The 26,467-nt window shown below is 39.5% G+C and overlaps 1 protein-coding gene across 2 annotated transcripts in view; it reads right to left on the bottom strand.

Moving 5' to 3' along the window:
* Window positions 1-713: 713 nt before the first annotated feature.
* Ppp4r2 (protein phosphatase 4 regulatory subunit 2) overlaps window positions 714-26,467 on the bottom strand; it is a 48,490-nt gene continuing 22,736 nt past the window's right edge. Inside the window, exons 3-9 of one of the 2 annotated variants that reach the window (XM_028872709.2) lie at window positions 20,563-20,733; window positions 9,908-10,001; window positions 7,464-7,501; window positions 6,087-6,161; window positions 5,671-5,814; window positions 4,677-4,969; window positions 714-4,502 (exon numbers count right to left, since the gene is read on the bottom strand). In XM_028872709.2, the coding sequence (XP_028728542.1) occupies window positions 4,177-4,502; window positions 4,677-4,969; window positions 5,671-5,814; window positions 6,087-6,161; window positions 7,464-7,501; window positions 9,908-10,001; window positions 20,563-20,733 (1,141 nt within the window). In that variant the 3' untranslated portion in view covers window positions 714-4,176. Of the gene's footprint in view, window positions 4,503-4,676; window positions 4,973-5,670; window positions 5,815-6,086; window positions 6,162-7,463; window positions 7,502-9,907; window positions 10,002-20,562; window positions 20,734-26,467 lie in introns of both variants that reach the window. The other variant, XM_037203947.1, reaches the window with a different exon arrangement.

Below are 26,467 nucleotides of genomic sequence, written 5' to 3'. Positions count from 1 at the left end.
GTCCACAACATGCTTGCAGTACCCAAGGTCAGAACCCCTGGGAAGGAAGTTACAGACAACTACCATGTAGGTGCTGAAAATCGAACCCAGGATTAAATTTAATAGTAATTACCCCAAATTATACTTCACTACTCACTAATTTCTGAGTAGTTAAGAACCCAAAGACCATAAACTCTAAAACTAAAGCCTGTTTCATTATCTTCTCCTTAGGAAGATAGCCAGAGAACACTCAGTTCCCAGCAGTACAAGTCAACTCTACTTACATTAGCCCCCAATTCTGTACTGGCTGCATCATTTGGCAGGTAAGTTCTAGTGGAGACTAGTCACAAAGGTCAACCAGGAATAAGAAATCCTGACTCATTCATTCTACCTGTAACATTTCATAATAAAGCCACAAAGCAAGCTGTAACCCCCCTCTCCAGACAACTACACTTACCATGCAGGTGCCTCAAGGTGAGGGTTCCCAATGATACCAACACCTAGATCAATGCATGCAAACCAATGCCAAGTCATGCCAACAGAGAACCTGCATATGGCTGGGAAGACCCCACTGTCCACACAACTCTGCAATCTCCCTGCCAGCACCCTCAAGCTCTCAAGTACTTAGGTCATACATTAAGCTTCCTCCCTGTGGACCTTCAACTGAGGGAAAACGGAGAAGGGGCAGGTGTGCTAGAATAGTAAAGAAAGTAATTCCACACATGAAGACATTCTTCTATTTTACATTTTATTGCATTATGAAAATAATACATTTATTTGGCAAAGTGATCTAGGCTCCAAGTTGAAATAAAGGAGAATTCTGGTGTCTGGATTATTTTTTAAATGTGAAATATATGTATTCTAGCCAATACATACTAGCATCCTTGTTAGGCCGATAACCCAGTCAAGCTAGTTTTCATAATTCCATATGAAATTACAAGGTGTCTTTTTCATCCATTCATCTTACGATCAGCACAAAACTCAAGAACTGACCTTCATTTTGTCAAAACCAATAGATCTAAGAAGTCCTTCTCAGAAGACAATTTGAAACACTACTCAAAATAATTTGCTTTGGCTCTGCAGGTACATCTCTGTCCTCTCATTACAGTTTTCACATTCAAACATTGCAGCAGCTTCAGGCTCTGCCCAGGTACCGTTAAGTAAACTAGTACATTACATACATTATTTGAAAAATTGGTTTTACAAATGCACAAATACATGCCTATCTACACTGCCAAAACAAAACCCTGGGTCCTCAATGCTCTAACAGGTCAGCCAGACTTTCTGACGACCCAAGACTTCTGGGACAGCTTTCCAAAGCCGATAGTTACAGCTCCCTAACTCCATTGCTCTGGCCACACACGGAAAAGGCTGTAGTTGTAACAAACAGTAAATGGATTAAATCGAACCAACACTCAAAATATATTTTCACTACTCATTTTTGCTCTGCCACATTCCCAGAACTGAAGACATTTTTCAAAAATGTTCCCTTTTTAAAAGGGGAAAAAAATGGCAAAAACAAGTCACAAGTATACTCTTTCCTCATTGGCATCACCCAATTACACACCAGGGTTGGGAAGGGAGAAATGAGTAAGTTTGTTCAGTATCAGAGGGCCAGCTACTTCAGTCACCAAAGCCTTGATTCTCCTGGATCATTCTCGTATCTGCTGCATACGTTAAGGAAATGTGCCTAAAACTCGCCTTTTGAACATACAAATGACTCCGTTCATGTTAGAACTGATGCTTTCTTTGCACAATGCCTATGGTAAGTGCATCTAACAACACTTCTGGAAATGGGCTTCCAAGGGGCCAAAGCATCTACAGCCTGCTGAACATAGTTTCACGTGATGAGTACTGCAGCTACCCTAGAGACCCTCCCCAGCATCCTACATGTATCTGTATAAACAGCAACAACTTTCATCTATGATCAACATAGGAATAGCTAATAAATATTAAAACTATTAAACTATAGATTAAAATGCAGACCTCTCACAGAATTGAGTGATGTCATTTTGGTACATTCACCATTATTATACTTTATTTAATAAAGAAATACATTTTCTCTTGCAAAGATAGTAATTGCAAGTTTACAAATAAAACCACAGACCTCCATTCATGATGCTAAAATCTTCAACTTTAACCAGCAGCAAACTGATTTGTTTACAAATGGTCCATGGAACCATAAATAAAGACTATCAAAAGTCAAAGGAGCTTAGAGAACAGGTTTATTGACAACAATCTCATAAATACCCTAAGGGAAAATCTCAAAGTTTCTAAACCTAAAATGGTTAAAATCTGCTCTCACTGGCAATCCCTCAACAAAATAGAGTTAACAGGTCACTACACATGAATGTCACATTCAAAATTCGCTTCATTTTTTTTTAACATTTTTGCCAAAATGTTTTAAAAATTACATTTGATTTTCACCCCTCTTGGGTGCAGTAAATCAACACTCAATTTTATTAGACAGATTCCTAACTATATCTAGCTGCTGTGAACCTGAAGGTCGTCAGTCAGTAGTATATTACTCTATGAACAAACGGAGCCAAATATCTTGTTATTTTTAGTCATAGTAATGTCTAAGTAGTCAAAATGCAAACTTGTGGCTTCCCTCCAAATCCCCCAAAGCTTAGGATACAGTGTGAGAAACTGTTTGCACCAGCTACTACAAGTCCATCTGTGTATCTCAGGTGTCTGAAACTAAAAAAGGAATTCTTTTGTATTTTGATAAAAATGTACTCGAATATTTCATAACATTAATATTTATTGCTTTATATGAATACTGTATTGAAAGCCCAAGCATTCAGTTTACACACGAAATTATACAATTATACCGCTTCACAAAGGCAGTGAACACATTACAGTCTACAAAATCTACTTTACAGAAATTTAAAAATTCTAAATATCAAAAGGTACAGCTGAAGAAACAGGTATAAATTTGGCAGCCAGTAATTTTGACAGGGAAGTTGCAGCTTGCATGACTTTAAATATGTGAATTTGAAAATATTGAGTTTAGAGTAGTAACTTTGTGCTTTGTGTTGATCTGAAAAATATAACACTGGCTGTCGAAGAAGCATGTTCAAAAATATTAATTCACTTCAAAATGTTATACAAATCATGGTGGTTTCTGTGTACCCCTAGAGCTCTAGTCTTTTTAGCTCAGGTACATACTGAAGGACCTCCTAATTCTTCCAGTACAGTGCTGTTTCACAGCAGTGCCATGTGCATACAGAATAATTTAGAAATAAAGGTGTAATGTCACAATGTTCAGAAAAGCAAGTGAAACGGGACCTGTGGGCTCTTCTGAGATGGTTTCCTGTCAGGCTCCTAAGAACTCATTCTACCAAACAGTGAGTAAATGCTCCTACACAACTCCCAACATTAAGCACATTTTCTCATAAATAATGAATCTTTTTTTCCCTCAGGCACCTTAGAAGTATACAAAAGAATTTTAGTTTGCACAGATCTCTTGGAATGTGTTTAACCTTGTATTTCAACAGACTTAAAGATTGCCAGGGTTTTACAGGGGCCAGATTTTATCTCAATTACTCAGAAGAGAAAGAAAATGTCTTCTGAAAGAAGTGAACTCAGTCATTACCAATAAAAAAGTATTCACTGTATTCATCTCTTATAGAAACAGAAAAATATAACATTCCCCCTTAGAATAATCTATATATGTATATATGACTTAAAGTTCCATTGTACAGTTGAACAATAAAATCTGAAACCACATGAAACCCTATAATTCACATGTTAACATGTTCAAACTATGACTGAAATATGGAAACCACTAGAGACAAGACAAAAATCTTCCTTGTGTATGTATAAACCAAATATGATCATCTTTAAAAAGTTTTCAAAATTATAATTATCTTCCAGTTTAAAAACTTTAATTCTAAGTTAAAAAAAAAATCTATACACAAACCACTGATTTGAGTACACCAAAAAAGAAAGAGAGGAGAAAAAAAAAAAAAAAAAAAAAGCAAAAACCAAACAAAACAAGAAAATCAGCAATAAGCGGGACCTAGAGGAGCCGGTATTCACAGCTCTTCCCCGTACAACTCTTTCAGGGTTTATTCTTAGGTTCTTTATTTTACAGCCTGTTTCTCTTGTAAAACTAAAGGTCCACTTTATTACTTAAAAGTTTGATACAGTGTAAAACCAGAACTGTATGTAAAATACTGCCTCTAAGTGTTTCTAAGTCGTTAAGTCTTGCTCCATGGGTTCGTCTGTGACGTCTGTGGTTTCATCATCGTCGTTCTCCATGGGTGACCCCGAGACACCTTCTCCAGCTTTCCTGGGCCCTCCCGGCTCTTCTGTCTCCAGGCAGTCAGAACCACTCCTCACAGCCCCCGCGCTGTCCCTCCTTTCTGGGGGAGGATCTCTCTGAGCTGGAGACCGGTCCGAGTCCTCCATGTGAGTACCCTCCTCTGAAGGCTCTTCATTCACAGTTAAGGTGTCTTCAGATTCTTTTTCTTGATTTTTCCTTTCTGAGACGATTTCTCTTGGTGTCATAAAAGATTCTAAAAATAAGCAAATGTTGTAGTTAAATTTGATTTTCAAAAGACACCCAGCTATGTTCCATGAATTCTGTTATCTACGGTTCGTTAGCAACCACACTCAGGTGTGACCAGAGCCCTGTACCAGCATGGTGAGGAGCACCGCTGTGTGCACACTCACGGACTCTCCTCTCTCACCTTCCTCCTCCTCTTCCTCCTCGTCCTCCTCCTCTTCCTCCTCCTCTGTGCAGTGCCGCCTGCTGCGACTCTCCCTGTCCTGCTCCGGAGGGGACGACGATGCTTCAGCTTCCTGCGCTCTGCCCGAGCCGTCACTGCACACCGTCTGGCTGGCTGTCTCTCGGACTTCACCTTCCTTGTCAAACCGCAGTCTTTTCACCTCATGCTCCTCGGCCTCCACAGCATCTTCATCTGGATGTTTATTTTTAACAGGGCTCAGTGAGGAAACCTCGGATTCGGATCCTGGAGAATCACTGCTGATGGTTTTTGAAGTGTTATTAATACAATTATTTTCCTCATGATCTACATTCTCATCTGTAAACTGAATCCTTAAGAGACTGCACTGTCAAATTAACTGCAAGTACCCGCGCTGAGAAAACACAGAACAATCCCAAAGCAATCTGAACCGGTTCATGGATATTCCTATTGGAACCTACTTGGCAAGTTCAACCTTTCTGAGAAATTCTAGAAAATCTTGTCTACATTCACCTTCAGCTGTACTAACACAGAACGCATAGCTCCTACAGCTACATCAAGGCCTGGTCTGACCCTCAGAACAGTAAATGGGTCACATCCCACAGGACCCATGGAAGTTCCAGTATCCCAGGGCACCAAAATCTGAAGAGCTCCGAGTCTATATATACAAGGCTCAGTATTTGCAGAGCCTCCCTTCTATTTTACATCACTGCTAAGTGACATAACAACACCTACCTAATGCAAGTAAATACTATGGGCACAGGGGACAAAGTCTGTACATAACCAGTACAAAAGCAATTTTCTTCCTCAATTAGTTTTCATCTTTTACTGGTTGAATCTACCAAACCCAGAGATGGAACCCATAAATACAGAAAGGTCCATGTACCTTGTGAATAGAAAATAGTGCTAAAAGCCATTAACAGATGTTAAATTTCTATGCGCTTCTTTCTGTCTCTCTTTAAATATAAAACACACAAACCTGTGGACTTTTTCTTCACTTGGCTGTAGGTCTGACTCTTTGCTATCTGTGCTCTCAGGCAAACCATTTGTTGTCAAGGAGGCTGACAAAGAAAGCTTTGGTCGATTAAGTGGCCTGGGTGTTCCAGGCCCATTTATATTAGACCTATAATGAGATAAACCAATATCATTTTCTACTTTTAGGAAAAATTATATATTTATCACCCCTTTAAAGTACATATCACAAGTATTTGCACTAATTCTGGCTTTCAGATCCATGCCCTAATTAGCAAATGTAGCCCGGTATAACCTACAACATAGATCTTGTATCTTCCCCATAAAATGTCCCATTAAAAAAAAGTTAGCTTGCTAACTCAAACACCCTAGATGGTTAAAAAAAAACAAAAACAAAAACCCACATACACACAATATTCTTACCTGTCAGTATAGTTTGGTGAGTTTCCAGGAAACATAACACCATTCATTCGGTTTAAACTATTAGAACTGTTCTTCCTGTAATAAAAGAAAACACTTCAGCTGGGCATGGTAGCACATGACTTTAATCCCAACACTAGGAGGCAGAGGTAAGTAAAGCTCTGAGCTCAAGGTCAGCATGGACTACATAACAAGTTCCAGGTCAGCTAGGGCCACAGAGTAAGATCCTGTCTCAAAATAAAAAAATAAAATAATGCAATAAAGGAAGACACAAAGGAAGGGAGGGGTTACGAATGGCTCACTTCTTTAATTTTGATAATAACTGGGTGTAAGACTGGAGAAACAGTTCAACAGGCAAGAGTACAAGCTGCTTGCTCTTTCAGATGACTTGTGTTCTGTTCCCAGAATCCTCACAGTGACTCATAATCACCTATAACTCCAATTCCAGAAGAACTGATGCCTGCTTCTGAACTACATGGCATGCACAAGGTATACATACATTCAGGCAAAAACACTCAACACATAGGAAGCAAAATAAACACGTTAAAAAGAAGAATCTGGGTCTTTAAAAAAAAAAAACTAAACAAAAAGCTGGGGCTATCAAATTCAAACACAGATAATGGGAAATTAACATGCACACACAAGTATGGGGGCGGGTAAACAAACTATTAGTCAATGACACTTGCTTTTGAATCTCCTGGAATGTTCTCCAGGTAACTTCATCTTCATCAGAAAAGCAAAACATTTAATTCAAAAGGAAATCAATTTTGCATACTTTTATTTTTTGTTTTTCTACCAAGAAGCATCAAGGGATTATCTCAGTATCTGACTTAGCAAGACAAAGTCATGAACTCTAAAAACAAAATTGTCTAAGAAATAAATGGCAATTAAGATTAAGCCAATGGATCTTAGGCCTCTTGTCCCCAACCTTCACACACTCCTGGGCACTCAAGTCTCTCTGTGAGTGTGCGTGCAATTTCCAGGACATCCACCCACAACAAAGAATTATGCAGGTGGCCTAATTGCTAATGGCGCCATGGCTGAACACATGCCTGGAACCAAGTCCTTAATTTGGCATAGGAATCCTGACAACTAACAATACCTGTCCATCATGGAGAATACCATGAAGTATCTTATTCCAAACCTAACAGCCACCTCTAGAAAATCATCTAGGTGGCCAGAAGTGTAGTAAATGATCAGTCTCTTTAGTACAAATCTCTCTACTGGAAACACTTGAGCAGTATTTTGGCAACATTCCACCTCAGGGACCAGGTGGTAGATTTCACATGTACTGAAGTATATTTAGTTACATATAAAATAAATGCACACTACACATTTTAATGCACATTTTAAAATAATTAGAAAAATCTCTATACTTACTCTGAAGAAGGACACACACAGCTAACAACCATCACATTCTGAAATAACAAAAGTAGTGACTCAATGAGTGAAAGCAAAGCACAGTAACAGTTGAACAACTTGTCTGAAACTCTCAAATTAAGCCTCCATCTAGTCTAACTAAAAGCAACTGGTTACAAACAAAAACAACAACAAAAACCAGGAAACTATGAGCAGCAAGAAGGACTTCAAGGGGCTGGAGAGATGGCTCAGAGGTTAAGAGCATCGGCTGCTCTTCCAGAGGCCCTGAGTTCAATTCCCAGCAACCACATGGTGGCTCACAACCATCTAGGATGAGATCTGGTGCCCTCTTCTGGCATGAAGGCATACATGCTGGGACACTGCATACATAATAAATAAATAAATACATTAAAAAAAATTTCTAAAAAAAAATGACTTCAAGAGGTCTCACTGCACACTCACGGCTTGCTTTACCATTTACCTTGCATGCCCTGTGTCTCTTGAGTTCAAGGCGGCAGAACCCTCCACCACACAGGTCTCAGGATCAGGCCTGGGAGACAGGTACTCTGATGGGCTGAGCCACCTCACAGGGCCTGATCCCTACTTCCACTCCCACCCCTTTTAAAGCCTTAGCTGGCCTGGAATTCACTATGTAGACCAGGCTGGCCAAGAACTCAAGAGATGGACTTGTCTCTGACTCCCAGATGCTGGATTAAAGGCTTGTACTACCACACAAGGCTGAAGTATTTTCTTTTCTTATAATTTCAATCAGATAAATGGCATTATGACTCCTGGAAACTCACCAAGCTATACTATGAGCATGTTGGGTCATTTTTTAATTTCTTCTTACTAGGTTTTTTTTTAAAGCATACTTTGGAACTCAGACAATGTGCAGTGTATGTAAAAGTACAGGCCATTTTATTTTCCATCTTCCTGTGCATGCACAAGCACATGCATGCACTTACACATGGAGGCCCCAACGGTCTTCCACCTCATTCAACGAGACAGGATCTCTCAATTAAACCTAGAGCTCGATAGTCAGCTTGCTCTGTGGATCCCTGTCAAAGCTGGGATTCATTACAAGCAGGCCAGCACATCCACCAGCACTTATGTTGGATCTAGGGACCCAAACTCTGGTCCTCACACTGGTGTGGCGCCCCCCACAAATGTGATGCCTTTGGGAGCCAAATCCCCAGTCTCTCTTCTAAAACTATCTTGAAATTTAAGTATTTAGTACAAGAGTGATGAATTTCCTTATCTATAAAGCAATACTCAAACGCCCTCCTTTGGAAATTATCCCAGCAGAGTATTTTAAGGTCCCCTCACATCCCTATCACCTAGATGATGTTTAAATCCTTGGCTCACACACTGTAAAACACGGCAGCATGGAGGTGGCAAAGGTACCACTGATATCCTATCTGTTCATCAAAAGCATCCCAGACACAATTACTAAAGGTCCCCAAGTTGAAGTACCGATGAACCCTGCAGCATATTCTGCTCTTCAGAATCTCATTCAATAGGCAACAGAAAGGATTAACAAAATGTATGAGTCTGATAACCCAAGAACTACCGGAAATCCCAAAGTTAATGGGCTGAGATTCCCGTTCCCAGAGTAAAAGAAATGATTTTTTTGAAACAAAAAATTCTAATGTCAACTATGTTTTAGGATCAACTACCAGATGAGAATTAGTCATCTGTCCAAATTCAGTTGATCCAATTACTCCATCCAGTGATTTAATGTTTTGATCATTCAAACACTTTGACATCTTTGTGTTATTTCCATCATCATCATCATCATCATCATCATCATCATCATCGTAGCAGTACCCTGCCACTCATAATGTGAACTAGATCTTTCTACTCAATATATCACTAAAATGCTTTTACACACAAGTTTCTAAGGTTGTGTGCCTCTGAATTCCAGAATTCAAAATTCCACAATGACATTTATAACATACTGCTAACACTTACGTCTTTCTGGTGGGCTTTTTTGTTTGTTTGTTTGTTTGTTTGTTTGTTTTAATGCTTAACAAAGCAAACGTTTATAAAATATAAAACAAAACAAGCCAGGTAGTGGTGATACACACCTTTAATTCCAACACTTGGGAGGCAGGGGCACATCTCTAGGTTTGAAGCCAGCCTGGACTACAGAGTTGAGTTCCAGGTCAGCCAGGGCTACATACAGAGAAACCCTGTCTCAAAAAAGAAACCTCCCCCCACCAAAAAAAAAAAAAACCCAATAAATTAAATAAAACTGAATAAGCAGCTTTCCTCAAACTTAAAATAATGGTTGCCTCGGACCTCTTGGGCCTTCTTTCTGCCTCTGCTTATGAATTTCTCTCAGAAACATAGAATGCAATTTAGAAAGCAAAATAACTCAGTAGACAGTCTACGAAACAACTCATGCCATTGTCTTTTCTGGAACCTACTAGGTTTCACTTTACTTTGTGTGATAGAATACATACCTTTTCTACTCCTCGGAGAAACTTGTCTGTTCCTGTATAATTTCTTCTTGGATCTGTTAGCAATTCACATAGTCGCTGAATAGTAAAAGGGATACTGCAAAGGAATAATTGTATAGTTTGAGTCCTCAGTGTAAGAAACTAGGAGCGGTGCTCCACAATGAGCTTTATGGAGTCCTGTGCTGTGTCAAGCCAAAAAAGGAATGTAGGAGCCACTGAGCAATATAAAAGAACACTGAGAACCATGTCAAAACCCATGCTGGAGAAAATGTAGTGCAGTGTTCTACATGCTGACTGCTCAATTTCAACTTTACCAGAGAGGTAACAAATAATAACTGTCAGTTTATTTACAAACAGAATGTTTTCTCAAGCATTCTTTTGCACCCAAACATTTTACTGAACATCATAAACGACTTTGTTACTGGATAGAGAATAATCACAGCAAATAAAAAAGACAATAATCATTTTACAAAGAGTTTTGAGAAAACCAGAAAGATGGCTCAGCAGTTTAGAGTACTGGTTCCTCTCCAGAGGACTCAGGTTTGATTCCTAGGACCCACATAACATAGCAGCTCACAATTTCTGTAACTCTAATCGCAGGGGAATCTGACATCATCCCAGGAACCAGGCACACAGGGGGTACATAAAGACATAAATGTAAGCAAAACAATCATTCTTATAAAGTAAATAAATTTTAAAAAAGGATTTGACTCAAAAAATTATTAGCAACCATCAGAATTACAGCTAAGTGTCATGTTGTAAGTACTAGATGTGACAAACACTGAGAAAATGTACATCTTTGGATTTCAGTGTTTTCCATTAACATCTACTTGTGTGGTTTATGAAGAGAACTGCAAAGCCTCAGATTCACATACAATATTCATTCACAAGGTCTTCATTTTCACACAATAGTCTACCCTACAGCAATGCAGCTAGTGTGTACCATTTTTGCTGTACCACACACATTTGACAGAAATCACATGTTTCTCGCTGGATAAACTAAACTTATAGATCACTCCCCCCCCCTTTTTTTAAAGAGGCAAGGTCTTACTTCTGTAGACCAGGCTGACCTAGAACTCAGGTATCTGCCTGCTTCTGCCTGTCTAGTTCCAGAATTAAAGGCATGTGATACCACACTTGGTAAATCTCACATTCTTAGCACAAACACTATTTTTGCATTCTTATGCCAGTGTAAGATTTAGGAAATGTTCATAATAAAACAAATGTTTTCTGATTTAAATCCAAAGCTCTAAAAGTGACGAGTATTCTGCCAAAGAATGTAAAATAAAAAGGTGCAGCATTTACCTGACATATCCAGAAACAAAACCCACAAAACAATCAAAGTACAGCAAAGACACAACCTAAATAAAAAGCTAAGCAGACATCCTATTAGAAAACACCAAAATAATACTAATAGACATGTAGATCAATGGGGCAAAACACCCAAATGTGTTCATACAATTACAGTCATCCCCTAGTTGACAAAGATGCCCAAAAATACACAATAAAGAGAAAGACAGCATCTTCAATAAATGATCCCGGGAAACTGGATGCCCACGTATGAAAGAATGAAATTAGACCCATTATCTATTACCCTGCTCATAATTAGTTCCAAATGGACAATGACCTCAATGTGAAGCCTGAAATGCCAAAAGCACTAGAAGAAAACATAAGTAGTGTCTACAAGATATAGGTGTAGCTAAGGACTTTCACTCAGAATTCAGGCCAAGAATTGATAAATGGGACCAAACTAAAAAGCCTCTATACAGCAAATGAAACAATACAGTGAAGAGGAAGCCCAGATAGTGGGAGAGAATTTTTTTTTGTCAGCTATACATCTGATGGAGAATTAATATCCAGAACTATGAAAAGAAAACCCAACACAATAAAAACTTAAAGAATCAAGAAAACAACCCAATTTAAAATTGGGCCACTATCTGAATAGAGTTCACAAAAGAAATAAAAATATTTGTTAAATGTGTTCAATATCCTTAGCAAGAAGGGAAATGCAAATTCAAACAACTTTGAGTTTTCATCTCACCCCAGTCAGAATGGCTATGGTCAAGAAAACAACTAACAAATGCTGGCATAGGTGTGGGGAATGGGGAACCCTTACTCACTCAATGTTGGTGGGACTGCTAACTGGCGCAGCCTCTATGGAAATCAATGTGGAGAAATCTCAAAAAGCTAAAAGTAGATCTTTGTATGACTCAGCAACACCACTCTCCTTGGCTATGTCCAGAGGACTCAACATCAACATCCTACTCCACCAGTACTACATGTTGAAGCTCTGCTAACAACAGTGAGGAAATGGAAACCAACTGATGTCCCTCCACTGATTAATGGAATAACAAAAATGTGCTAAGTATACACAATGGCTGGGCATGGTGGTGCACGCCTTTAATCCCAGCGCTCGGGAGGCAGAGTCAGGCGGATCTTTATGAGTTCAAGGCCAGCCTGGTCTACATACAAAGTGAGTTCCGGAACAGCCAGAGCTGTTACACAGAGAAACCCTGTCTTGAAAAACCTTAAAAACAAACAAACAAAAACACCAACCACTACACACAATGGAATGCTCTTGGGCTGTAAAGAAAAAAGTGAAATCATGACCTTTGAAGATAAATAGAACTAGAAAATACAACAATACTGAATGAGTTAATGTAATTCAGACAGAGAAAGGCAAATTTCACATGTTATCTCTTATTTATGGACATGAGTGTATAAACTGGAATAACCATAGAAACCCAGAGAGCAGAAGGGGACCACAGAGTGTGGTGAAAAGGAGCTCTAAAGGGGCACAGGAGGACACAGGTGCTGTGAAGGAGGAAATGGAAAGAGTGGAAGTGGGTGGGACAACATGACTAACGGGAGAGGAGAGGAAAGGCTATACAGAAGGAGTTAACACTAAGAATGCTCGAAAGAGACAAAATCATTGTTTACTTACAATTACATGTAATCATATAAATATATGTGTATACATACACACAGTTTAAATGCAGTAACAGAGTGATAATGTTCTCCAAGCACAAAAAACCCTCATTTGAGTTGTTCAGGCATCAATATAAGATATTGCCCTTGGAAGGTAAGACACTTTATTGCTGGAGCTATCACACAAACTCCAGACACAAGACTTGGAAGAATAGGATAGAACTGACCTGGAAGCCGCCTTCTTCCTGAGGACTAGCAGTATCCAAAAGTGCTATGCAAACTGCCAAGGGAGGGCAGCAGTCAGTGGTCCTACCTAGCTGTAAATCCTGCAAACCACAATAACTGGCCCAGCAAGTAATCTCCAATGGCTGAATAATGGTACTTTTACCTTGGGACTAACCAACAGCTGTGTAACTGGACTGAAGGCTGGCTAAATAGGAAGGAATTCATGCTTGTTACTATAAACCTAGTCAATTACTCATAGCTGATCCAAAGTTATGGACCCTTGATGAGAACCTTCTATTGCCATGTTCCTAAACCAGCATAATTTCTAAATGCACTCTAAGTATTTATCTTTATATTCACAAGTAAATGTAGCTCACCCCTCATCAAAGAAGTTTCTTTTTTACAGCAGATGGAAACCATTACAGAAACCCACAAATATTCAAATCACAAAAATCCACAACTGACACATCTTCAGTACAACCCTTATACCTAAGGCTCAAGAACATTGCAAAGAGGGGGTGGAAAGATTTCATGAGCCAGAGAACCAAGATGCCTGCTGCTGAACAGTGTCTTCTAGACACAACAGGGAAGCTGTACCATTAAGTCCTAACAATACTGCTGTTCAAACAAGACCTGCATAATGACAACATCATTTATATGCCTACATGGGTGGGGAAATCACACAAGATCCTTCTCCCAGATGAAGAGCTATGGGTGAACAGGACATAGAGAGAAGGCCCCAGGGTTAAGAGCACTTATTGTTCTTGCAGAGGACCTGGGTTCTGGCCTTAAGGTAACTACTGTATGCATATGGTAAGCACACATACATAACACTATTTTATGTTACAGCAATAAATGGATGCAGAAAGAGAAAAATCAATCTCCAGGGATAAGCCCCCTGATAAATTAGCCCTAAACACAAATACAGAGAAACACTCAACTCAGTATGCTGTATATACTTATAAACACACGTAATTTAAAAGGTCATAAATTTGAGAGTGGGGCCACAGAATGAGGGGTGGAAATTATATACTTGCAGTACTTTTTATATATTCTTACAAAAAAAAAAAAAAAAAAAGATCCAAAGAGTCATTTACTTTTATGTGTAGCATGCAGTTTTAGAATGTCTTTCTTTTTCACTCAGTCTGACAAACTATTTAATGGAACCTAACTTAAATATCTATCATCAAAAACTGAAGAAAAGCTAGATGTGGTGGGTCACAACTTTAAAATCAGCTCTTGGGAGAAAGGCAGATGGATCTGTGAGTTCCAGAGCAGCCAGAGAAACGCAGTGAGACAACAGTAAGACGCTAGTGCATCCTTGCAAGGTACCAGAACCTTGACTGAGGGTAATGAGAGAATGAAGTTAACACAGACACATCAACACAGAAAGCTAGGGTGGGATGTCTAGGCTAAAGAAGCTATAGCGCCCAGAAAGCTTAGTATGTTTATTATTTACAGCTAACCTCAGGAGGAAGTCTCTGTAGGAGAGCCCATCTTCAGGACATAAACATCCAAGGGAGAAAGCTAAAGTGCACATTTTCTGCAGTCAACATTCCCCAGAGGAAGGCTCTGCCACTCCCATGGGTCATTATGTCAAACACACTCACAATTTTACTTGCTCCCTACATGATGCTGTCTCAAATAAAAGCTGAATAGGCTCCTACTGAATTATCTCACACAATTCAGAAACGGAAGTCTAATAACATTATCTTTACTTGAAGCACTATGTTATTTCTATACCAAGGCTTAGCAGTAAATGAACAATGAGCCTCTTTCAATATTGGCAAAAAGCCAAGGTTGTGAGTACATTAATGTTTGTCTCAGTCCACATCCCTAAATCAACCAACAGTATGTCAAAGCCTTTAACCAAGTTAATCATCTGAGTGCCCATAGTAATCTAAATTGTGATTTTATCATACCAACCCCTATCATCACAAGCCAAGGTGAGGGAATAATGTAAGGAGGAGTAAGTACCAGATTATACCAATTCTCAATTAATTATACTCTGAAAAGGAGAGAGAAGAAAATAAGCACATTTTAATGAATAGACTCAATGGGCTGCACTTGCTGCTCTTACAGAGGACCTGGGTTTGGTCCAGCACCCACATGATGGTTCACAACCACCACCTGGAACTCCAATTCCAAGGGATCAGACCCTCTTCAAATCTCCACAGACACCAGGTGAATATACATACATACATACATACATGCCGACTGGAGACTATGTGTAGTATAATGTAATCTTTAAAATATTAGTATTTATCCAGTTAACAAATGCTTACCCCAATAATTAACAAAAATGCAGACATTTTCTCAACCAATAAAGGAACAGAAAACCCAGGAACAATAAAGTTCACTGAGTAAAGAACAAAGTAACAAAAAGAAGAACCCATTCTTTCCGTCACATGAGAACAATCAGAGTTAACGACAAAGCAAACAGCAAACCTGTTTTAAATCTGTATGTAATCCAAAGGACAAAAACCAAATAAATGCTCTTTTACAAAAGTGCAAACTGGTGCCTCAAATGTTAACAGAAGAGATGCACATGTGCAGGACGGACACATATCACCCCCAGTGATAGTCTACAACACTCATAGATCAGTCAGTGCCTTGCTCAGCCATTATCAGAGGCTCTTCCTCCTGCAGCAGGGGACAACAAATCAGAGACCCACAGCCAGACTATATGCAGAGAGTGGGAGACTTTGGAACACTCAGCCCTAAATGGGATGTCTCTATTAAATTTCTCTCCTCAGGGCTCAGGGAACTCTGCAGAAGAAGAAACAGAAAGAGTATATGAGCCAGAGGGGATTAAGGTCTCTAAACACAGCCAGAGTGGTGCACATATGAACTTGGAGACTGTGGCAGCATGCACAGGGCCTGCACAGGCCTGCACAAGATACGGTCCCAGAGCTAAGAGAAGTGGACACACACCCTGATCACTAACCAAAAGCTACTTTTCTCCAGGAGAGTCTCAATGGAGAAACGAAGGGTAGGACCTTATGCCCAGCAGAAGGCATCTTTGGAAGTTGTCTCATATGTTGGATTGAGGGTTGTTGTTTTTTAATCTTATAGGTCCTTTGCATATATATTATGGTTCCTGGTTTTGTGTTTTCATGGGATTCCTGTGTGTCAACTTATGTGTGTCTGCATCTGTGTGTTTGTGCTTTTTCTTCTGTTTGTTTTGTCCTATTCCGATTTGTTTCTGTTTTATCTTATTTTACTATTATTCCTTAGATGTCTGTTTTCTTAGGACAGACCAAAGAGAGAAAGTGTAGATCAGGATGAGAAGCCATAATCAGAATATACTGTATTTAAAAAATTTATTTTCAATAAAAGAAAAAAATTAAAATAACGAAGTGAGTAAACGAAATTCAAAGAGCAAAAAATTACATACTCAAAATTTACTAAAATAATTTAAAAAATATTATAATCTGTGTCAAGATACTATGAAGCATTTAATTTATAGCTTTCAAAAACTAAAAGCATAAGCTGGGCGGTGGTGGCGCACGCCTTTAATCCCAGCACCCAGGAGGGAGAGACAGGTAGGATCTCTGTGAGTTTGAAGCCAGCCTGGTCTACAGAGTTCCAGGACAGCCAAGGCAGAGAAACCCTGTCTCGGGGAAGAAGAAAAAAAAAATGTATATATGTGTGTATACACACACACACAGGGGCTCATCTGAGACCCAAGGCAATCTCTTACTTGTAACCCTTGTAAAATCAAAAAGCAAATTACAAACAGAACAGGGCTGGATCGATGGCTCAGCAATTAAGAGCACTAGCTGCTGCTCTTGCAGAGGACCTGAATATGGTTTCCAGCATGAACATGGCAGCGCATGAACATCTGTATCTCCGTTCCTAGGGAATCTGATGAGGCCTTACCCTGGATTCCAAGGCCACCATGCATGCATGTGCTGCACAGACACACATGCGGACAAAATACCCATCCATACACACACACACACACACACACACACACACACACACACACAAAAAGCTTAAGAAAAACAAAAAGCCATTAATTAAAGGACTACTGACACATGAAAAATGCCATTTTATTTCACAAAAGTACAAACTGAAACCTCAAATGTAGAAAGAAGAGATGTACACAAAACTCCTAAAAACATGCACAGGCATATACACACCTACAGTAACTAGTTATTACACAGAGGCATAAATGAACATTTTGTGATAGGGCTAGGATGTAGCTGATTGGTAAAGTGCTGGTATAGAACTTGCAAAGGGTTCAATTTGAACCTCCAGCAACTCTAACTCTCTCTCTCTCTCTCTCTCTCTCTCTCTCTCTCTCTCTCTCTCTCTCTCTCACACACACACACACACACACACACACACACACACACACAGAGTGAGTGAGTGAGTGAGTGAGAGAGAGAGAGAGAGAGAGAGAGAGAGAGAGAGAGAGAGAGAAGCAACCTGTTAAAATGTGATATGCTCTTGCCTAGAGCTGCAACAAATCAACTAAAGATGGTCTGTACAATACGTACTACAAACAAGGATGGCTCACAGCACCACTCCCCAACTTCATTTACCAAAGCGGGGAAAAGGCAAAGAAAAAGCCTGCTCACAATCATAGAGGAAGGAATATTATGAGCTGTTTACATATGAGAAAACAGAACCACAAAAGACAGCATTTTTTCTTTCCTTTTTGGATTTTTAAAAAAGATTGTGTGTGTATGCACACTTGAGGTCACATGTTGGTGGAAGCCAGAAAGCTTTCAATCCTCTGGAGCTATTGTTACAGGTGGTTGTTAAAGAGCCTGACATGGGTGCTGGGAACCCAACTGTGACCGTCTGCCATGTCTTCAGCCCCTATTCTTTGGGTTTTGAGACTGATCTCATGATGTAGCACAGGCTGGTCTGCATGCTGTCTTAAATCAATCATCCTGCCTCAGACTAGAGTGCAAGGATGAAGTGTGTGATGAGCCACCACAACAGACTATAAATGTACTTACTAATTACTGAAATATCAAAGTTTTTCTAAAGTGAAAATACAACTAGCATGTAACACGACTCCAATACATCTATGGTGTTTGGGGATCTTTTAAAAAGAATAAAGATGTATCACTTTTAACAAAGACAACCTATTAAAAACGAAAGAAGTAAGCCGGGCGGCGGTGGTGGCGCACGCCTTTAATCCCAGCACTCAGGAGGCAGAGCCAGGCGGATCTCTGTGAGTTCGAGGCCAGCTGGGACTACCAAGTGAGTCCCAGGAAAGGCGCAAAGCTACACAGAGAAACCCTGTCTCGAAAAACCAAAAACAAACAAACAAACAAACAAACAAACGAAAGAAGTATACTAACTAGAAAGAAGACCCTCAGCTGATGGAACAGGGCTGGGGCGTTAGCTCAGTGGATCAAGTGTTTGCTCTGCCCCAGCACAAGCACCTGAATCTGAGTACCAGCACCCTTGTAAAAGCACACATCTGTATTTCAAATGCTGGGAGGTAGAAACAAGTGGATCCCTGGGGCTTTATCACTGGCTAGCCAGTCTAGCCAATTACCAGGCTCCAGGACCAGGGAGCAATGGAAGAAGACGGTATGACAGAATGAACCTGTGGTGGCCTCAGGAGCTGCACAGATGAGTACACACACAGGCATACACCACACACAAAATACTATTTAAAATTTTTAAAAAATCCAATGGAAAGCAAAAACGTATGATAAAAAAAAATTATCAAAACCTTTATTCAGAACTTTAAAACAAAGACTTTCTTGTTTCAACATATCTATATAATTACAGACCAAATATGCAGATATAAAATGAAAATTCATAATGTATCACTAGTTAAACTTAAATTCTGACTAATTAGAGTAAATAATCCAAACAGCCATTCTGAAAACTGGAATTAAAAACACTTTAAGAGCAATTATGTTTAAGTGTGCTTAGGCATTTAATGACTGTTCAAATCATCTAAAGTAGATGAATACATGTTTTAACAGGTTAAGAAATTATAAATATTTTAACTTTATCCAATAACCTACTTATCTGTTATCTACTCTAATAGAATTAAGAATATTTGCTCTTACTAATTTATAAATTAGCTCAATATTCAAAATGCAGTGGTATAATTCATTTTAACCCCATATATCTGTAATGTCTCTGTGTGTGCATGTGTACACGTACGTGTACTATATACAAATATTCTACAAAGGAAGTCTGTTTATGCTGTATACATCCAGCTCAAGAATAAATTTTATGCAACATATAACACACATAACACATAGCTTTTTCCCCATATGTGCTTTTAAAGAGCCCCAGATAAACTCATAATAAACAATGGTTAAATAACTAACGAGACAACAGGGTATCTCCAGGAAAAGTTTTAGTAATAGACCTAATGCCAAAGCATAAGCTTTTGATAGTGCAGGCAAATTCCTAAAATTAAAAAAATGGGAATAAGCAGCTGAGAATGGGGCTGGAGAGATGGCTCAGGTTAAGAGCAGCGTCTGTTCTTCCAGAGGGCTCACAACCACCTATGAGATCTGGTGCCCTCTTCTGGCATGCATGTATGCAGGCAGAACACTGTATACATAATAAATAAATAAATCTTAAAAAAAAAAAAAGCAGAGATTGGCAGTGCACACATTTAACATCAAAGGAACAAAGAGGCAGTGGATCTCTGTGAATTCAAGGCCAGCCAGTAAGACCCCGTCTCAAACCCCAGCTCCCCAAAAGAATCAGGTTATTTGTGGTCTAAAAACATACAATTAAAACCTCTTCACGTAACACCTCCCAATAAACAGGAATCTTATTAACAGAAACCCAATTCACTGTATTTCACACTGTTGCCACATGCTTCAAATTACTAGTGCCAAAGGCAATACTCAAAGAGTCAACTCCACAAATGCATCATTCCTTCAGTAAACATAAAGTTCTAAATTAGAACTTAATGACTAATAGGAAGCACAGCAACACTTTTAAAGTAATCACATTCACTTAGTGTTCCTGGTTTTCAATATTTTACAAAAGATTAAAAATGCTTATAGTTATTGACAGGAAGGGAGACTCACACTCTAAAATAAACCTCTTAAGTATAAATAAGTCTTCATCAAATATCAAAATAATACCAAATAAAGAAAAGAAACATTCAAATATTTCTTGATAAATGAATGTTGCTGCTATCTTGATAAATGCATGCATAAAAGTATGACTATCCCCGAAACTCATAAAATCGGTTCAAGTTTTTTTTCAATGAAAACTGTAAACATTTAAAATATTTATGAACCAAAATTTGGCAAACACAGCTAGGTGGTGGTGGTGCACATCTTTAATCCCAGCACTCAGGAGGCAGAGGCAGGTTGACCTCTGTGAGTTCAAGGCCAGCCTGGTCTACAAATAAAGACAACCAGAGCTCTTACACAGAGAAACCCCATGGAGGGTGCACCAAGCACTAGAGATACAATAGTCAATTATCAACCAGATATAGTAAAACTTAAAGAAATAACATCTAAAATTAAATCTTTAAAATATTATTATGTGCATACCCATTAAATCCAGTGACAATTTTCAGTATTCTTTCCTTCATTTCATCAAAGGGAATATATTCAACATTAGGATTGGGAGGACCTCTTGGTTCAGGAGCTGAAGTTCTGAAATCATCCATCACTTTCTCCAGTTTGAAAATAAAATAACCTTTAAATTGGGACCACTGAATCCTATAAAGAAAAAAGTCAGAAAACATTAACAATTACTCTTTCAATTACTTAACACAAATACAGACACTAAAGATGCTCATCATTTCCACAATAATGCTTATGTGGACTAGGAAAGTCTCTTACCATTAAAAGTACAGAATAAGTTATGTTTGGTGGCATATACCTTTAATTCCAGCACTCAGGAGACTGAGTGTTTTAGTTAGGGTTTATATTGCTGAGAAGAGACACAATGACCATGCCAACTCTTATAAAGAAAAACATTTAAGTGTAGTGGTTCACGTACAGTTCAGAGATTCAGTCTATTATCATCATGGAAGGAAACAAGGCAGCATGCAGGCAGAAGGAGACACTGTCTGAGACACTGTGTGTGGCTTGAGTATATATAAGGTCTCAAAGCCTGCCTCCAGTGACACACTTCCTCCAAGGCCATACCTCCTAAAGATGCCACTCCCTACGAGCTTATGGGGGGGAAATTACAAACTACCAAACTGAGGCAGAAGGATCTCTGTGAGTTTAAGGCCAGTCCTGTCTACAAAGTAAGTTCCAGGACGATCAGGAACCACACAGTGAGATCTTGTCCCCAAAAAAACAAACAACAAATAAATAAGTTCTTTTCCTCCCTCCCTTTTCAGTCACAGTTATTTGAGGTATTCAGGGTACTGGTCCCAGCCTATCTGACATAGCAAAAAAAGTACACATGCCTGGGCTAGAAGATGGCACAATGTTTAAGGCACACAGAGTTCAAGCATGAAGGCAAAACCTTGGATTCCCAGAATCAAGTACCAGGTGGGTATGGTAGCCTATGTATAATTCTAGCACTTAGAAGGTAAAGATGAGAATCCATGAAGATGACTGGCCAGATAGCCAAACTGTATCAGCAAGCCCTGGGTTCAACAAAAAACTTGACTCCAGTCAACAAATAAAGTGGAGAAAGAAATCATCAATTCCAACATCATCCTTTTACTACAAAAATGAAGAAACACATACACACAGGCATACAAACATGCACATATGCATAAGGAAAAATATACAAGTACCCCATTTATATTTTACCTCTATTCATTGCTGGGTAGTAATTTCCTCCAAGATAAAACGCTGACATTGACCAGCTCACTGCAACCCATCTTCCCCAAACTTATATAAGGAGTAAGAACTGCTGACATTTTTTTTTAAGTGGGTATTTTGTCTAAATGCTTTCTTGTGCACCCTCTGGGTGCCTGGTGCCCAAGGAGGCTACAAGAGTGTGTCAGATCTTCTGAAACTGCAGTTGCAGGCAGTTGTGAGTTGCCATATGAGTGCTGGGAATCAAAACCCAGGCCCTCTGAAAGAACAAGTGCTCTTAACCACTGAGCCATCTGACTCCCTCCCACCCCCACACACTCTTAAGCAAGCTAAATAGCCTAGAAGATGCTCAGACCAGCTACACTGCACTGCCTGGAAGATACATTCTCTGACCTGCTTAGCTGCTTACAAGTGGCTCAGTGTGTTCTGTATTTCCAGCTATTGTAACCTGCCAGGCATTCTGCGGTTGGCTTTTGATGGTAAAACTGCCTCAGTCACTTCTGCTCTTGTAGTTAACACTTCATCTATGCTTCAACTAACAGCAGTATTTGAACAGGAACGACTCCATACATAGGCTCATATATGTGAATGCTTGGTCATTAGGAATGGCACTACTTGACGGATTAGGAGGTGTGGCCTTGGTGTTGGAGGAAGTGTGTCACTGGGGGTGGGCTTCGGGGTTTCAAACTTTCAAGCCAGGCCCAGTGTCTCTCTCTTCCTGCTGCCTGTGGATCATGATACAGAACTCTCAGCTCCTTCTCCAGCACCCTGTCTGCCTGCATGCTGCCCCACTTCTTGCCATGCTGATAACTATCTAAACCTTTAAACCTGCAGTTTTCAACCTGTGGGTCACAACCCCTTGGGGGTGTCAAATGACACTTTCATAGGGGTAGCCTAAGACCATCAGAGAAATTAATTACATTACAATTCATAACAGGAGCAAAATTACAGTTATAAAATAGCCAAAATAATCTTATGGTTGGGGTCACTACAACATGAGGAGCACAGCATTAGGAAGGTTGTGGAACACTGCCTAAAATGTAAGCAAGCCCCAATAAAATTCTTTCCTTTTAAGAGTTGCTGTGGTCATGGTGTCTCTTCACAGCAACAGAACATTGACTGAAACCAGTAAATATAAACTGAGCCAGTGGTTCACCAAGTGACTTTGGTGATATCCTTACTTTAGTCTGACAATGGTTCCTGATCAAGGGTGAGTAGAGGTTTGTTCGTGTCTCCCCGGGAATAATACCAGACCTCTTAATCCTTTCTTCACATTTTACCATTAATATAAGAAAAAGTGTGAAGGTGATACCTGAACAAACAGTCTCAATTCTAGGAGATACAAAAGTTAGTTAGGGATGTCACCTATTTTTTTGTGCACAGTACTCTCATGTACGTTCACTAAACACAATTACAGAAAACAGAGTATTAATTTGCTATATATGACTGTCTAGCAGTCCTATAAACTAGGAGAGTAGTTTCCAATTGTGATTCAAGAGATCAGGCTTGAATCAGGAATCAGGCAACTTCACTGTGCTATTTATTGGCTCTATCTTCACTGTGCCAACAACCCTGAAAGCAATGCTAGATGGAAATGATGACCTAGCAGCAATCCAGCAGCAGCACCAAATCATACTAACAGTATTATCAGAAATTCAGTTTTGCTTTGTTCTGTGTTTCAAATCTGGGGCTGGAGATGTAACTCAGTTGGTAAAATGCTCACCTAGCATAGATGGTGTGCCCTGGGCTTGATCCCTAGCACGGTATAAATTGGGCATGCATAAATTTGCCATGGTGATATAAGACTGTATTCTCAGCAGTTGGGAGATCCAGACAGGAGGTCAGAAATTCAAGGTCAGCATGGGCTAACATGAGGTAAGCCCCTCCACCTTTTTCATTTTAACAATCCACAACATCAAGGTCAAGAGCAGTTAAAAGGTCTTGAGGAAGAGCAAGTAGTGTCACAGACTGTGGATCTGAGCTACTCAAGAGGCTAGCTACGGCTGAAGGACCTCTTGAACCCAGTTCCAGATCCACCTGTCTCAACATAAATTTTCTCAAGGAACAGAAAGATCCACCATCAACAAAATTAGTTTCAAAAGACTTTGTATTAAATAGAAAATTCATGATGGAGATTTTTGTGCTAATACACAAAACCTACAGGAGGATCAATGTAGGTTTAGAACTGTTGACAGGAGGGCTCTAGGACAAAGTAGGAATAAGCTGGACCTTAAAAGGATAAAGCCAATAGTACAAGAAAAAAAAAGTTAACAAAGGGAATTTCCCATACTCAGCAATGCTGGCATTGAGAACCACAAAATCCTGTCTTGTGGCAAGCTACCCTATGTGCTCTAAGTTTTCTGCAGCATGGCCAACCACTATCCATGTGTGCCAGGAAAAATGGCCACTCCTCAGAAGTAACAATCAACAAAAGTACCCCCCAGACATTGCTAAATGAACTGCCACCAGTTAAGAATCACTACAACCCTAATCCTTTCTGCTGAGAACTACAATAAAAAAAAAAAAAAAAAAAAAAGAGCCAGGCGGTGGTGGCGCACGCCTTTAATTCCAGCACTCGGGAGGCAGAGCCAGGAGGATCTTTGTGAGTTCCAGGCCAGCTTGGGCTACCAAGTGAGTTGCAGGAAAGGTGCAAAGCTACACAGAGAAACCCTGTCTTGAAAAGAGAGAGAGAGAGAGAGAGAGAGAGAGAGGGAGGGAGGGAGGGAGGGAGGGAGGGAGAGAGAGAGAGAGAGAGAGAGAGAGAGAGAGAGAGAGAGAGAGAGAGAGAGAGAGAGAGAGAAACTAGGAAACCCAGAACCTCAAACAGAAATCTCACAATGAGACATAAGGTTTACTTAAGAATACTCTAGCATTGTAACCTCTGGAATGGTAAACACTCAGGTTAGTCTTCTTGTTGGCTGTGCCCCTGACAACACCATAGGCTGTGTCACTATGAAATTGTAACCCCAAATAAATCCCTTCTCCTTTCAGCTGCTCCTGTCAGGATATTATCACAGTAACAACGAGGTCACCAAGACAAGCAGCACATGAAAAGCTATCTGTAGGTTGAACATAATAAATATTAAGGAACTCGAGAATGACTTGGTATCAGCAGGGCTCCTATATCCATACCCTGAAGACACCAAGGGAGGACTATCAGTTTGCAAATTCAAAGAACTCACAAGGGTAACTGAAAGTAGCACCTAAGAATTGACAAGACAGATCTGTATCAAAGCATGATAGAGAAAGTGCATAATCTTGGAACCAAAGAGAAAACCCTACAATATTTCATTGATGAAACACAGAGGACCTCAAGTCAGTGTCAGAAGAGCAATAGGAAGACACCTCAAAATCTGAAGAGATGAGGATTTTTCAACTATATGCCGAAACTATCCATCAAGTAGGACAGGCAACACATCTTCAAACAATAAAAGCAAAATTAACCAGTTTGCTGTCCAGCCTTACCTCACTCCATGAAATCAAATAAAACCAAGAAAGGATGGCATAGTGTCTAGAAAATGAAGATCACAAATAAATCAAAATTATAAAGAGGGAGATCTTTCATTCTAAGAATTGTCAACTTGGTTGTAAGATGTGAAGATTCCTATCTTTATAACATGGTAAAATTTAAAACCTACAGGTAATCAATTTGGAATAAACAAGAATGGTTCTTTCAGCTTTTATAGGGCAAAAGACATGGTCAGTAGACAAAAAGACAGTCTACAGAATGGGAAAAGATCTTCACCAAGCCCACATCTGACAGAGGACTGATCTCCAAAATATATAAAGAACTCAAGAAACTAGACATCAAAATACTGAACAACCCAATTTAAAAATGGGCTAAAGAGCTAAACAGAGAATCCTCAAAAGAAGAATCACAAATGGCTGAAAGACATTTAAGGAAATGTTCAACATCCTTAATCATCAGAGAAATGCAAATCAAAACGACTCTGAGATAACACCTTACACCTGTCAGAATGGCTATGATCAAAAACACTAATGACAGTCTATGTTGGAGAGGATGTGAAGCAAAGGGAACACTCCTCCACTGTTGGTGGGAGTGCAAACTTGTACAACCACTGTGGAAATCAGTATGGAGGTTTCTCAGAAAATTGGGAATTGATCTACCTCAAGACCCAGCCACACCACTCTTGGGCATATACCCAAGGAATGCTCAATCATACCACAAAGATACATGCTCAACTATGTTCACAGCAGCATTATCCGTAATAGCCAGAACTTGGAAACAACCTAGATGCCTGTCAACTGAAGAATGGATTAAGAAAATGTGGTACATATATATAATGGAGTACTACTCAGCAGTGAAAAACAATGACATGAAATTTGCAGAAAAATGGATGGAACTAGAAAATATCATCCTGAGTGAGGTAACCCAAACCCAGAAGGACAAACATGGTATGTACTCACTCATAAGTGGATACTAGATATAAAGCAAAGAACAATCGGACTGCAACCCACAGAACCAGGGAGGCTACATAGCTGGGTGGACCCTAGGATAACTGTGGATTATAATAAGCTTTGGTTTTACTCAATCACTGGGCAAGCTTCAGTGAAACATTTCACTATTAGGATAAGAATTTGTACTGTATCAAGCTGATAATAGAAAAAAAATTAAATTAAATTAAAAAAAAAGAATGGTTCTTTCTCAGCT

This window comes from Peromyscus leucopus, chromosome 3 (genome assembly GCF_004664715.2).
Source record: "Peromyscus leucopus breed LL Stock chromosome 3, UCI_PerLeu_2.1, whole genome shotgun sequence".
NCBI classification, from domain to species: domain Eukaryota; kingdom Metazoa; phylum Chordata; class Mammalia; order Rodentia; family Cricetidae; genus Peromyscus; species Peromyscus leucopus.
This window is presented reverse-complemented; position numbering and strand designations above follow the sequence as displayed.